Here is a 14,891-nt window from a genome sequence, read left to right as displayed (position 1 = left end):
GATTCAATCCGTGGCTTGGATTCAATCCCTGGCCCAGGGAAATTCCATCTGCCATGGGAGTGGCCCTTAAAAAATTTTTTTTCACCTATTAAAAAAAATTGAGATATAGTTGATATTATAACATTATCTTAGTTTCAGATGTTCAACATGATTCCATATTTGTATGCATTACAAAATGACCACTACAAGACTTTCTTTTACATTAAAAAAAAGTTCAAACGTAAACTAGAGAGAATAGTAAAATAAACACTCAAAACCCCGTAAACTAGACTTTTCTTATTTTTTTAATTTAATGAACCTGTGGCAAATGGAAGTTTCCTGGCCAGGGATTGAATCTGAGCAGCTGTTTCTACCTATGCTACATCTGCAGCAACACTGGATCCATAACTCACCATACCAGGTATTGAAATTGCACCTCTATAGCAACCCAAGCCACTGTAGTTGGATTTTTCATGGACTGTACCACAGTGGGAACGTCCCCATAAACTAGCTTTAACAATGACCCCCTCAGGGCCAATTGTGTTTCCTCTCTAGCCACCCTCCTAATCACCATCTCCTTGACAACATATCTTTTTTTTTGGTCTTTTTTAGGGTCACACTGAGCCATATGGAAGTTCCCAGGCTAGGGTTGAATTGGAGCTGCAGCTGCAGGCCTAGGCCACAGCTGAAGCAATGCCAGATCCAAGCTGCATCTGTGACCTACACTGCAGCTCGTGGCAAAGTAGGATCCATGACCCACAGAGCTGAGCCGGGCCAGGGATCACACCTGCATCCTCATAGATTCTAGTTGGGTTTGTTACCTCTGAGCCACAATGGGAACTCTGAAAACATACCTTTTTATCCATACATATATGGATAAATATAAATATATATATTTCAACACATGTATCTCAAAGGAAGGGATTTTCTTTTAAAAAACATAACCACAAATACCATTATCACTCCTAACCCCCCAAAAAACTGATAGTAATTCTTCATTTTATCAAATATTGTAATTTTATTTAGGTGAGCACTTCACTTAAATGGCCCTAGGTATGACCCTAAAAGTTTTTTATCAAATTTTTAAATTTTATTTTTAGGCAACCTAAAAATTTTGTGATCAGCAAGTTCGACATAGTAGATAAGATTCGTATACACTGCAACTGGGTGAGATTTTATTTTTAATCTCTACATCCCTTCCTTTTCTGGTTTTTGTTTTGCCTTTTTTTTTTCTCTGAAGACATTGGGTCATGCAAAACAGGGGTCCTCAAACTTCAGTATGCTTTAGAATCATCTGGAGAACTTGTTAAAAGTACAGATTCTGATTAAGTATTATATTTCTAACAAGTTCCTAGCTGATGCTGATGCTGCTGGTCCAGGACAACACTTTGAGTGCCATTGCTGTCCAAATCCCACAGTCTGGATTTCTCTCTGTATTCCTTGGTGAGTGGTTTTCAACATGTTCATCTTCCATTTTCCTGTTAAGGGAAGGTTAGGGAATTGCCTACATTGCAGCCTAATAGTTTAAAACTCAGGGTTTGGGAGTTCCTGTTGTGGCTCAGTGGTTAAGGAACTCGACTATTACCCATGAGGATGCAGGTTCGATCCCTGGACTCGCTCAGAGGGTTAAGGATCCTGTGTTGCTGGTACCTGTGGTGTAGGTCACAGCCACAACTCGGACCTTGCACTGCTGTGGCATGGGCCGGAGACTACAGCTCCAATTGAAGCCCCAGCCTAGAAACCTCCATATTCCCCCGGTGCGACCCTAAAAAGGCACCCCCAAGAAGAACCTCCCCCCCCCCAAAAAACCACTCAGGGTTTAAATGTATGTGTTGGAGACCCTGTGTGGCTGAGTTTCAATCTCATTTTTTGACATTTATTTGCCATGTGATCTTGGCACAGATCACTTAATTGTTCTGTGAACCCAATATTCAGGGTCCTTGTGAGGATTAAATGAGATTTCAAAAAGTGAACTGCAAACTAGCATTGGTTCCTCGCACATAGCTAATGTTCAACACACTCGATTATAACTTTTCAACCAAGAAATAATAATGTGGCACATAGTCTGCGGAAGGCCATGACTCTTTGAGTTTTGTTGTGTTTTTAAGTCAGCAGAGCCAAAGAGGAACGCTCTAAAGGAAAGGTACCTGGAGAGAATTACACAAAGGGCAGCTCTCAAGGCCAGGTAAATCCGCCTAGGTTTTGGGCCCTTTAAGGAGGGCGGGGCCACGTGACCCACAGGGTCACATGGCTCGCGGGACAACATGGCTGCGCCCGCGCTAGGGCCAGCTCAAGGAAGCTTCGCTGGACTCGGTCTCGTCCTTTTGCTGCCGCTGCTCTTGCTGCTGGGCGGAGTGGCAGGAGGCGAAGAAGCCGAGGCTGGGGCTGGTGCGGCGTCCCTCGCGGGCTCGTGCGGTTGTGGCGCTCCCCAGCGGCACGGGGCCTATGGCAGCTCAGCGGCCGCGCAGCAGTACTCGCGGGAGGCGAACGCCCCGGGCCCGGTCCCTAGAGAGCGGCAGTTCCCGCTCACGAAGGTGCTTTTTGGACTCCCTGACAACGGGGGGAGTCGCCGGGTTCTTTCACAGGCTTGGGATGGGTAAAGCAAGGGCTCGGAGGAAGGCGAGTAAAGATTATAATCACACTTCAAATCGCACACCTTGGTGAGGAGTTTTTCCTCCTCTCCTTGGCGCACAATTTGATGAGTTCTTCCTCCTTGACCTCTAAAATGGCTGGGCCTCGGGTCTCTGCGTAATTTTTGGAGTTAGGAATTTAGTGTTAGGATAGTTGTCTCTTCTTACCTCTTATCTACTGCATCCTCCTCCATCCACCCTTTCCTCCCCATGAGGTTCTCAGAATTAAGTCAGATAGCTATGGGTTTAAGTCTTGAGTACCTCTCATTAACTGTGAAGGAATCAGGACACTGGGTCTCAGAGTCTCTGACATTGCTGTATGCTTATCGGTAGTCTTTTGTAGCAGACTCTTGTTCCTCAGGACAGGGACTTATTTATTTATCCTTATTTATCCTCCTGTCCCTAGCACGTGGGAAGGACTAAGTAAACAGTAGTTGCTTTATTACTATTATTTATCTATACCATCCAGTGCCTGGGTGTATTATGACTAGGATGTGTATATAATAACATTAATAGTAACTACTACTTATTTCACACTATATTCTGGGTATTTTGCATATAGGTGTGGTTGTGGAAACAACTTAGATCTTATGACGCCTAAAGAAGTGCTCCTTCTTTTTGGTCTTTTTTTGCCTTTTCTAGGGCCACTCCCTTGGCATATGAAGGTTCCCAGGCAAGGGGTCTAATCGGAGTTGTAGCTGTCCACGGACACCACAGCCAGAGCAACTCCAGATCCGAGCCACATCTGTGACCTACACCACAGCTCACGGCAATGACGAATCCTTAACCCACTGAGGGAGGCCAGGGATTGAACCCAAGACCTCGTGGTTCCTAGTCATATATGTTAACCACTGAACCAGTACGGGAATTTATGCTAGTACATCCTTTCCTTTTTTTTTTTTTTTTTTGGTCTTTTTGTCATTTCTTGGGCCGCTGCCGTGGCATATGGAGGTTCCCAGGCCAGGGGTCGAATCAGAGCTGTAGCCTCTGGCCTAAGCCAGAGCCACAGCAACGCGGGATCCGAGCCGCTTCTGGGACCTACACCACAGCTCATGGCAATGCCGGATCCTTAACCCACAGAACAAGGCCAGGGATTGAACCTGCAACCTCATGGTTCCTAGTCGGATTCATTAACCACTGAGCTACAATGGGAACACCCATCCTTTGCTTCTTTTTCCATCTCACTTTCTTTCTTGTAGGTTCATTCTGACCAATTTTCAAGACTAAGATCAGAGGTAACATCCTCCTACAGGCCTCTTCCCTTCCTTCCCCTTCTGTATTTCCATATGCTGCCACAGTAGTACCTGTTTACTGTGACATGCCAGTTACTAAATATATTTGTATGCTGGTGTCTTTCCCCAACTAGGTTATGAGAGTGGTGGGGTCAGGTCCATAATTTTGTGTCTCAGGTGTAAAGTGTGAGGAAGTTGGTAGCTGGGCTTCTTCTTGTTTCTCCATCTTGTATAATTATTGGTTTTTAAAAATTTTCCTGTTGTTCCTCAGGGGATGCCCTGCATCATTAATGTTTGTGTTTTGTGTGGTGGGGAGCCCTGGTTACAGTTGTAGTGTGTATTGGCCAAACTTGATTTTAATTCCTCTTTAACTTGAATGGTAATTGATAATCAATTTCCTGTTTCTGCAGAGAAAGCCCTCTGTTATCTGCTTTGTAACTAAAAGGATAGCTGTCTTATTTGCATGTATACTGGTCTGTGTCAAAATTTTGCCTAGAACCTTCTGGCCAGTACTGAACTTTCTTCATTTTAAGTGCTCCAGTATCCTGTTGATTCAAGAATGAGCTATAGGTGCCAGTATTTTTTGAACTACATTTGTAAGATATACATTTTTTTTCATCCCTTTAGAGTGATTTCTTGTCCTGATTGGGTATCATATGAGTCACCTTTGGCCAGTTTGTACATTTTCTTTCTTTCTTCCTCCCTCCCTCCTTCCCTTCATTCCTTCCTTCCTTTTTTTGTATATGTGCATTTGTTTTACGTTCATCTTCACATGTATTCAGTTTCTATAATGTTTGGCGGTGTCCCAAGTTATTAGTAAACTAGCATTTTCTGAGAACACAGCTCACAAACCTTCAAGGACTCTTAAAACTTAATGCACGAACCTCAAGTAGACATCTTATCAAGACAAAAGGTAACATAGAAGGCTGTTCTTTATCTCTCTGTTTTCCTTGATCTCAGATGTTTTAGTTCATGTGCAGATGACTTTGGTCTAATTCTGACACTTAACCATTTATTCTGAATTCATGAAGTTCAGTATTATGGGAGGGGTACATGGTCATAGTGATAACTACCCAAACTTCCTAATTTTCTATATTTTTTTTAAAAGATTTTTTTGAGCTGTTTTAGATCCACAGCAAAATTGAAAGGAACATGAAGAGATTTCTCATAAACTCCTTGCCTGTACACATGCATAGCCTCCCCCTCATTATCAACATTCTTCACCAGAATGGGCCATTTGTTGATGGACTTACATTGACACGTTGTAATCACCTGAAGTCTATACAATTAATCCTTGAACACTGTGTGGATTAGGGACACAGGCCTCCTGCACGATTAAAAATCCATGTATAACTTTACAGTTAGCTCTCCATATCTGCTGTTCCGTATTCTAGGAGTCAGCAAACTGCAGATAATGTAGTACTGGAGTACCTATTGAAGAAAATCTGCATGTAAGTGAACCTTTGCAGTTCAAACTCATTTGTTCAATAATCAAATATAATTTACATTAGGGTTCTTGGTGTTGAACATTTTTTGAGTTTGGATAAGTGTATAATGACATATATCCATCATTATAATATCATACAGAATATTTTCACTGCCCTAAAAATCCTCTGTGCTCTGCCTATTCATCCCTTCTCCTCTTCCCCAGGGGCAACCACTGATCTTTTTACTGAATTCATAAGTTTTGCCTTTTCCAGAATGTCATGTATTTTCATCATATAGTAGTAGCTTTTTCAGATGGGCTTCTTTCACTTAGTAATATTTACTTAAGATTCCTCTGTGTCTTTTCATAGCTTGATAGCTCATTTCTTTTTAGTGCTGAATGGTAATCCATTGTCTGAAGGGACCACAGTTTGTTTATTTGTTCACCTAGTGAAAGGCATCTTGTGTCTTTCTCAGTTTTGACAGTTAGAAACAAAGCTGCTATAAACCTCTGTGTGCACACAAGTTTTCAACTCCTTTGAGTAAATACCAAGGACTGTGATTGTTGGATCATATGAAAGAGTATGCTTACTTTTGTAATAAAGCTGCTAAACTATCTTCTAAAATGGCTATTCCATCATGCATTCCTATTAGCAATGTAAAAGAGTTCCCTTTGCTCCACAGCCTTGTCAACATTTGGTGTTGTCAGTGTTCCAGATTTTGGCCATTTTAAGGTGTTTAATGGTATCATTTTAATTTGCACTTTCTGGTTGACTTGCTGGGCATCTTTGCCAACTGTATGTCCTCTTTGGTGAGGTTTTTAAGTCCTTTGGTCCTTTTTTTTTTTTTTTTTTGCTTTGTTTGGGCAGGTTTTTTTATGGAGATTCCCAGGCTAGGGCTTGAATTGGAGGTGTAGCCATCAGTTCATGCATGCAACGGCCACAGCAACTCCAGATCCGAGCTGCTTCTGTGACCTACACCACAACTCACAGCAATGCCGGATATTTAACCCATTGAACGTGGCCAGGGATTGAACCTGCATCCTCATGGATACTGGTCAGATTCGTATCCCCTGAGCCACAATGGGAACTCCCTTTGGTCCTTTTTTGTTTGCTTTCTTTTTGTTTTTTGTCTTTTTAGGGCCGCACTTGTGGCATATGGAAGTTCCCAGGCTAGGAGTATAATCAGAGCTGTTGCTGCCAAAGTATGCCAGAGCCACAGCAACACCAGATCTGAGCCGAGTCTGTGAACTACACCACAGCTTACGGTAACATCAGATCCTTAACCCACTGAGTAAGGCCAGGGATTGAACCCTCAACCTCATGGTTCCTAGTTGGATTCGTTTCCAGTGCACCATGATGGGAATTCCTGGTCTGTTTTTTAATGACATTGTTTATTTTCTTATTACTGACTTTTATGGATTTTTTTTTGTCTTTTTTGCCTTTTCTAGGGCTGCTCCTACGGCATATGGAGGTTCCCAGGCTAGGGGTCCAATCAGAGCTGTAGCCGCTGGCCTACGCCAGAGCCGCGGCAACTCGGGATCTGAGCTGTGTCTGCAGCCTACACCACAGTTTGCGGCAACGCTGGATCCTTAACCCACTGAGCAAGGCTAGGGAACGAACCTGCAATCTCCTGGTTCCTAGTCAGATTCGTTAACCACTGTGCCACGATGGGAACTCCATTTTATGGATTATTTATTTTGCATAGCATTCCTTTATTAGATATGTCATCAGAGGATATTTTCTCCCAGTCTGTGACCTGTCTTCTGAATTTCCTGACTTTGTCTTTTAAGAGTGGTTTGTTTCTAGATTCTTTTGTTTGTTTGTTTGCATGTGGATGTCCAGCTATACAGCATTTGTTGAAGAGAGTGTCTTTGTTCCATTGTATTGCCTTTGCCCTTTTGTCAAAGATCATTTGATTATGTTTATGGAGGTCTATTTCTGGTCTCTCTCTGATTTTCCATTAACCTATTTGTTTGTTTTTAAACCAACACATGTCTTGGTTACTGTAGTTTTATAGTAAGTCTAGAAGTCTCTCTCTCATACACACACACACACACAAAATCACAATTACATGCAAGCATCATTATTCTATAGTGACATTCTTTTTGGAGGAGTATGTACAAAGGACTTGGAGAGGAACAAAGGATTCATTCTTCCTGGACGAGTCTGGAAGTGCTCAAAGAAGAAGCCACATTAGGTTAGGCCTTTGAGGAGGTATTTTCAGGAGTTGAAGCTGAAAGGATAGGTTAAATGATGTTGCAAGAAGGAACATAGCATGAGTATAAAGCATTGTGCAAGTGCCTGGTGTGTTCTGGGAAATGTATGTACTTTAATGTTTCTGGAGGTGACATTTTAACCCTTTATAATGTAACACTTTTTAACTGTGAGTCTTCTAAAAGATATTTTAGGAGTTCCCATGGTGGCTTAGTGGAAACCAATCTGACTAGCATCCATGAAGATGCAGGTTTGATCCCTGGCCTTGCTCAGCAGGTTAAGGATCCGGCATTTCTGTGAGCTGTGGTGTAGGTTGCAGACCTGGCTCGGATCCTGCATTGCTGTGGCTGTGGCGTAGGCCAGCAACTGTAGCCCTTATTTGATCCCTAGCTTGGGAACCTTCCATATGCTGTGAGTGTGGCCCTAAAAAGACAAAAAAAATTTTTTTTTAAATTAATTTAATGAGCACTTGGCAAGATGAAGGACACAAATAAGTAAATAGCACTGGGCTTCACCCTCAGGGAATTTTCAGTTTCACTAGAAAGTTATACCTGTAAGAATTGTCTGGAAAACAGTCTAGATATTTTCGAATTTTACTTAAGTTCCCTCTCATTAAAAAAATACACAGTTCTCTAAAAAAATACAATTCTCATTGTTCTGTACAGCTTATTATCTTATAAGAGGTAGCAAAATGTTTTAATCTCTGTGTATCTTAAGAGAGTTGTTTGAAAAGGCATTTAGGATGGTGAAATGATAAAATTGTATGTGGTACTTCTGTAAGTTTGGGTAAAGTCAGTTGGTTTTCTGTCTGAGGGTGTTTTTTTTTTTTTTTTTCCCATGTCAGAGATGGCTTTTATTTATTTATTTTTTTGCAGTTTGTTGTCTGAGGGTGTTTTGATCAAGTATTACTTCCCCAGGTGTCAAGGCACGATTGAATGCCATCTCTTCTGTGACATCTCTCCTCCAGCAAGGAGCAGTGTTTCTTTCCTCTCAATTCCCATACCATTTTGTCATTATCTGATGGAAACTTGTATATTTTTTCAAGTAATGTTATTTGTATAATTATCTAATATCTCATGTCACAAGGGAAGCAATTTTTGAGACCTGTTTTAATTTCTGTATCTTCCAAATGCTTTACACTTTTAGGCATTGTGTAACAGTTTCTGGAATTGCCTGTTACCTTTTTTTGTTGGCTACAATATTGAGAATCTGCCAGGAGAATAAGGGTATCAGATACATTTTTTTTTTCAGATACTTTTAAAAGTCGCCTTTAGATAATGCTCTTTCTGCTGTATCTCACCCTTCCAAAAAATCTGTGAGTTAGTTCCACCCACTTTAAAGGTGTGACACCTAAGCCTTTTTAGACTCATAAAGGCCAGAGCTCGAAGGAACTTTAAAATGTCATCCCATCCATGGTTGGTGTCAGTAGAGTGAAAGGATGATAGAGACAGACAAGCCCTGGATAGATCGATCGATCGTTGCGATGGCACTCTGTGGACTGATCTGGGGAGCTTGCTGCTCTTGTTTTTCACCTGGCTTGCTCCTGAGCCTTTAGCATTTTTTTTTTCTTTTTTTAACTTTTTAGGGCCACACCTGTGGCACATGGAGGTTCCCAAGCTAGGGGTCAAATCAGAGCTGTGGTTCCCAAGCTAGGGGTCAAATCAGAGCCATAGCCACAGCAATGCAGGATCCGAGTCATGTCTGTGACCTACACCACAGCTCATGGCAATGCCAGATCCTTAACCCATTAAGCAAGGCCAAGGATTGGACTTGCATCCTCATGGATGCTGATCAGATTTGTTAACCACTGAGCCTCGATGGGAACTTCTAGCTTGTTCACTTAGGTTTGAGGAGAATAAAGAAGGAAAAAGGAAAAGAGCTACATAAAAGAGTTACATATAAGCTTATTTCTTTTTTGTGTGTACAAGAAAAATCCCACAGTAGCAAGTGAAAACTGGCTTAAGCTGATTTTAAAAAAGTAGGGGAGGGGAGGTTCATGCAGGGACATGGCCCCATACACAGCTGGACCCAGGGCGTCGGACAGCATCTCCAGATCTCTCTTTTTGGCTCTTTCGGCAGCTCTTCTTTCTTGTGTGTTGGCTTCATTTTCAGGTAAGATCTTTTCTGCTACTGGTAAAAGAGCAGGAAGGGACAGGGAGCTTTTCTTTCCCTCACAGCTCCAGCAGAAATTATGAGATGAACTTTGATTGGGTCGTGGGCCCAGCTCTAGTTCCATCTCTCTTATCCAAAGAATGTGATCATTGGTGAGGCCCGAGTTCCTGGAGATGAAGCAGTTGTACAACTCCTCCTTAGTCATATGTTCTTAGCTGAAGAATTGGTTTCCCGAGGGATGTCAGATGCTCGGACAAGAATGGGGATGAGTGCTAGGTGGGCAAAAATAATAGATGAGGCCTGAGTGTGTAGCCCAAATACGGTCCTAGTGATAATAGAGTCACTTCGACTTCATGTGTACTTTTGGCTTGCTTGGGGGTGGCAGAAACTGTGGTGTGGCAGAGAGTGTTTGAACTCACTTCTGAGGAGAAATGGATTTTGGAAATCTGGACCTTCCTGAGGACTTGATTAAAGTGGTTTTCTTTTGTTTGACATAGGGTCCTGTGGGGTGAGAGAACTGATGCTCCGGATTTCACTAGGATGACATTTTACATTTGTAGGACAGAGACTTCACTTTATTAGTATAAATTGGGAATTATGATCTGGTCAGAGCCATACAGGCTATTTTTATCTGTAGTCTCCAGAATGGAAACTTAGATTATTCAGTGCTGGCTATCTCTGATGGTTAATGAAAGAAGAGGAAGTGGAAGAGGAAGAGGAAGAAGAGCATGAAAGCTTTTATTAGATTATTTTAATAGTAATTTTAAGCTTTCATCTGAAGACATCTATGTTTCTGCTTCTTTGCAAAAGCTGCTTAAAATTCTGACTTCTCTCTCAGAACTGAGGAATCTTATGTCCCAGATGCTTGGAGAATAATGAGAATAATGCGTGAACCTAGTTCAGTCTTTGAGGAGAGTCTGTTAAACAGCTTTCACTATGATGCAGACGTGCTATCCATGTCTGGGATGGTGTTATAAAAGAAAGAATTTTTATAATTATTATGAATAATTCAAATGGTAAATTTTTCATTGTACTCCTGATGTCACTGGTTCAGTCAATAGTTTTTTCTTTATCCCCTCCTTCCTTCTGCCATGAACTATATACTGTATTAGGAGCTGGGGATATGGAAATGAAACCTTTATTTCTGGTTCCCAAGGAGCCTGGGGTCTAGGGCAGGTGAAAGTATGTACTCTTTGTGTCACTTGTTAGGATAGAGGGATGTTTTTCACAGGAACCCAAGTGAGGGACATGAGATCTGGCCAGCGGAAAGGAAGGCTTTCTGCAGGAAGTGATCCTTGAACACTGATGTTCTTCATGGACAGACAGTACAGGTGGAGTACAGGTCAAGAGAGATGGAGAGAGATGAGGCTCTAATGTTTAGCTATTTTTTTTTTGTCTTTTTGCTATTTCTTGGGCCGCTCCCGCGGCATATGGAGGTTCCCAGGCTAGGGGTTGAATCGGAGCTGTAGCCACTAGCCTACGCCAGGGCCACAGCAACTCGGGATCCGAGCCGTGTCTGCAACCTACACCACAGCTCACGGCAACGCCGGATCGTTAGCCCACTGAGCAAAGGGCAGGGACGGAACCCGCAACCTCATGGTTCCTAGTCGGATTTGTTAACCACTGCGCCACGACAGGAACTCCATGTTTAGCTATTTTATTTTACCCTGTAAGATGATGGGGATTCCCTGAAGAATTTACGTAGGAAAGTGGTACAGGCAGATGAACATTTTATTTTATTTTTTTCCTTTGGATAGTACATTATGTGATTTTAAAATTAAAAAATAATATAAACGGGTGTATAGTGAAAAAGTTTCTGCTTATGTAATAACCATCCCCTCAGACAACCACTGTATGAGTTTCTTGAATATCTTCCCAGAGCTGTATTCTGCAAATGTAAGCAAGTACAAAAAAAATATGTGAATCTATCTTCTCCCTCACTGCCTTTTCACATGAATGTAACTTACCATGTTTTCTAGGTGCAACTTGCTTTGTTCACTTCTTTCTTTATCTTGATGAGATATCTTCATATCAGTATATTAAAGGTGTCTCTTCTTTCCCCTCTGTTTTCCTTCTTTTTCTTTTCTTATGGCTGCTTGATTTTCCATTTTACAGGTGGCCCACAGCTTAGTCAGTCAGCCCCATACTGAAGAATGTTTAGGTCATTTCCATTCTTTTTCTGTTCCAAGCAGAGCTTTAATAAATCGTGTTGGAGATAGAAGACAGATATTTCAGAAAGTTTAGTAGGGGCTTCAGTTTTTGTTGTATGAATGATTGAATGGAAGGTTGATGGCTTAGGGAGGAGCCAGGAGAAATGTGCAAGGACGAGACTGGAGACAGGGAGACAGCTGTGAAACTATTGGATTTATTTGGGAATAGGAACAGGGGGAGACTAGAAGGGCTTATATTTAGGAGACCCAGCAAATCTAGGTAGTCTCTGTAATGTTGGAACAGGAATGGTCAAGAATGACTTCTTAGAATAATAATAACATATTAGACAATAAAACATTTATTACTTATATGTCATAGATGAAAATAGCACCATCTTCACTGGGAAATAGACTTGAAGGCAACCACTAGCAAAGACAGTGGAAATAGAAAGTGGAACTCAATGATTGTTGATTGCTACTTTCTATTACTCCTGATCTAGTTTTTCTAACTCTTCTGCTCTTATTGCTAAGTCACATTCTTTTTATTCCAACTGGTCATTTCTCCTTGATTTCTTTTTATTTTTACTTAAATAGAGTTTAATTTTTAAAGTCGTTTTGAAATATAAAGTTTTTAAAGAAAAAGCTCAAATAAACAAGCTAACTGTATATCTAAAGCAGCTCAAGAGAGAAGAACAGACAAGACCTAAAGTTAGTAGGAGGAAAGAAATCTTACAGATCAGAGCAGAAATCAATGAAATAGAAACAAAGAAAACCATTGAAAAGATCAATGAAACGAAAAGCTGGTTCTTTGAAAAGATCAACAAAATTGATAAACCCTTAGCCAGACTTATCAAGCAAAAAAGAGGACTCAAATCAACAAAATTAGAAATGGAAAAGGAGAAGTAACAACAGACATGACAGAAATACAAAGGATCGTAAGAGACTACTACATGCAACTATATGCCAATGAAATGGAAAACCTAGAAGAAATGGACAAATTCTTAGAAAAGTACAGTCTTCCAAGACTAAACCAAGATGAAATAGAAAAGATGAATGGACCAATCACAAGAATTGAAATTGAAACTGTGATTAAAAAACTTGCAACAGGAGTTCCCGTCGTGGCACAGTGGTTAACGAATCTGACTAGGAACCATGAGGTTGCGGGTTTGGTCCCTGCCCTTGCTCAGTGGGTTAACGATCCAGCGTTGCCGTGAGCTGTGGTGTAGGTTGCAGATGCGGCTCGGATCCGGCATTGCTGTGGCTCTGGCGTAGGCCAGTGGCTACAGCTCCGATTCAACCCCTAGCCTGGGAACCTCCATATGCCGCGGGAGCGGCCCAAGACATAGCAACAACAACAACAACAACAATAACAACAACAAAAGACAAAAAAAAAAAAAAAACTTGCAACAAACAAAAGTGCAGGACCAGATGGCTTCACAGGCGAATTCTTTCAAACATTTAGAGAAAAGCTAACACCTATCCTTCTGAAACTATTTCAAAAAATTGCAGAGGAAGGGATACTCCCAAACTCATTCCGTGAGGCCACCATCACCCTTATACCAAAACCAGACAAAGATACCACAGAAAAAGAAAATCACAGGCCAATTTCACTGATGAACATCGATGCAAAAATCCTCAACAAAATACTAGCAAACAGCATCCAACAATACATTACAAGGATTGTACATCATGATCAAGTGGGATTTATCCCAGGGATGCAAGAGTTCTTCAATATGTGCAAATCCATCAGTGTGATACACCACATTGACAAACTGAAGAATAAAAACCATATGATCCTCAATAGACGCACAAAAAGACTTTGACAAAATCCAACACTCATTTCTGAAAAAAACCCTTCAGAAAGTGGGCATAGCAGAAACCTACCTCAACATAATAAAGGCCATGTATGACAAACCCACAGCAAACATCATTCTCAATGGTGAAAAGCTGAACGAATTCCTGCTGAGATCAGGAACAAGACAAAGATGTCCGCTCTCGCCACTATGTTTCAACATAGTTTTGGAAGTCCTAGCCATGGCAATCAGAGACGTAAAAGAAATAAAAGGAATCCAAATTGGAAAGGAAGAAATAAAACTATCACTATTTGCAGATGACATGATGCTATACCTAGAGAATCCTAAAGACTCTACCAGAAAACTGTTAGAGCTCATCCATGAATTTGGCAAAGTCGCAGGATACAAAATTAATACACAGAAATCGATGGCATTTCTATATGTTAACGATGAAAGATCAGAAAAAGAAATTAGGGAAGCAATCCTGTGTACCATTGCATCCAAAAGAATAAAATACCCAGGAGTAAATCTACTTAAAGAGACAAAAGACCTGTACTCTGAAAACTGTAAGATGCTAATGAAAGAAATCAAAGATGACACAAACAGATGGAAAGATATACCATGCTCGTGGATTGGAAGAGTTAGTATTATCAAAATGACTATACTACCTAAGGCAATCTACAGATTCAATGCAATCTCTATCAAATTACCAAGGACATTTTTCACAGAACTCGAACAAAATATTTTAAGGTTTGTTTGGAATCACAAAAGACCCAGAATAGCCAAAAACATCCTGAAATAGAAAAACGGAGCTGGAGGAATCAGGCTTCCGGACTTTAGACTATATTATAAAGCAACCATCATCAAAACCATGTGGTACTGACACAAAGACAGAAATATAGATCAGTGGAACAGGGTAGAAAGCCCAGAATTAAATCCACACACCTACAGCCAACTAATTTCCTTGATTTCTTTTTTTCTTCCTTGGGTTGAAACTTTGTTTTGTAGATCAGAGATTTGACAGTTCCTAAGCTGCTGAGAAGTTATTAAGTTAATTCTTCATCAAATGATTTCAAAGCAAGATGCTGTGTTTGCAGTGTATATTCATTTTTTTTTTTTGTCTTTTTGCTATTGTTTGGGCCACTCCCGTGGCATGTGGAGGTTTCCAGGTTAGGGGTTGAATTGGAGCTCTAGCCATTGGTCTATGCTGGAGCCACAGCAATACGGGATCCAAGCCGAGTCTGCAACCTACATCACAGCTCACAGCAATGCCAGATCCTTAACCCACTGAGCAAGGCCAGGGATTGAACCTGCAACCTCATGGTTCCTAGTTGGATTTGTTAACCACTGAGCC

At 41.1% G+C, this 14,891-nt stretch overlaps 1 protein-coding gene across 1 annotated transcript in view; it reads left to right on the top strand.

Annotated features, from left to right (window-relative positions):
• Nucleotides 1-2,223: 2,223 nt before the first annotated feature.
• SUMF1 (sulfatase modifying factor 1) overlaps nucleotides 2,224-14,891 on the top strand; it is a 91,363-nt gene continuing 78,695 nt past the window's right edge. Inside the window, exon 1 of the mRNA XM_047779495.1 lies at nucleotides 2,224-2,513. Within this exon, the coding sequence (XP_047635451.1) occupies nucleotides 2,244-2,513 (270 nt within the window). The 5' untranslated portion in view covers nucleotides 2,224-2,243. The remainder of the gene's footprint in view (nucleotides 2,514-14,891) is intronic.

Source organism: Phacochoerus africanus, chromosome 1, assembly GCF_016906955.1.
Source record: "Phacochoerus africanus isolate WHEZ1 chromosome 1, ROS_Pafr_v1, whole genome shotgun sequence".
In the NCBI taxonomy this organism is placed as follows: domain Eukaryota; kingdom Metazoa; phylum Chordata; class Mammalia; order Artiodactyla; family Suidae; genus Phacochoerus; species Phacochoerus africanus.
This window is presented reverse-complemented; position numbering and strand designations above follow the sequence as displayed.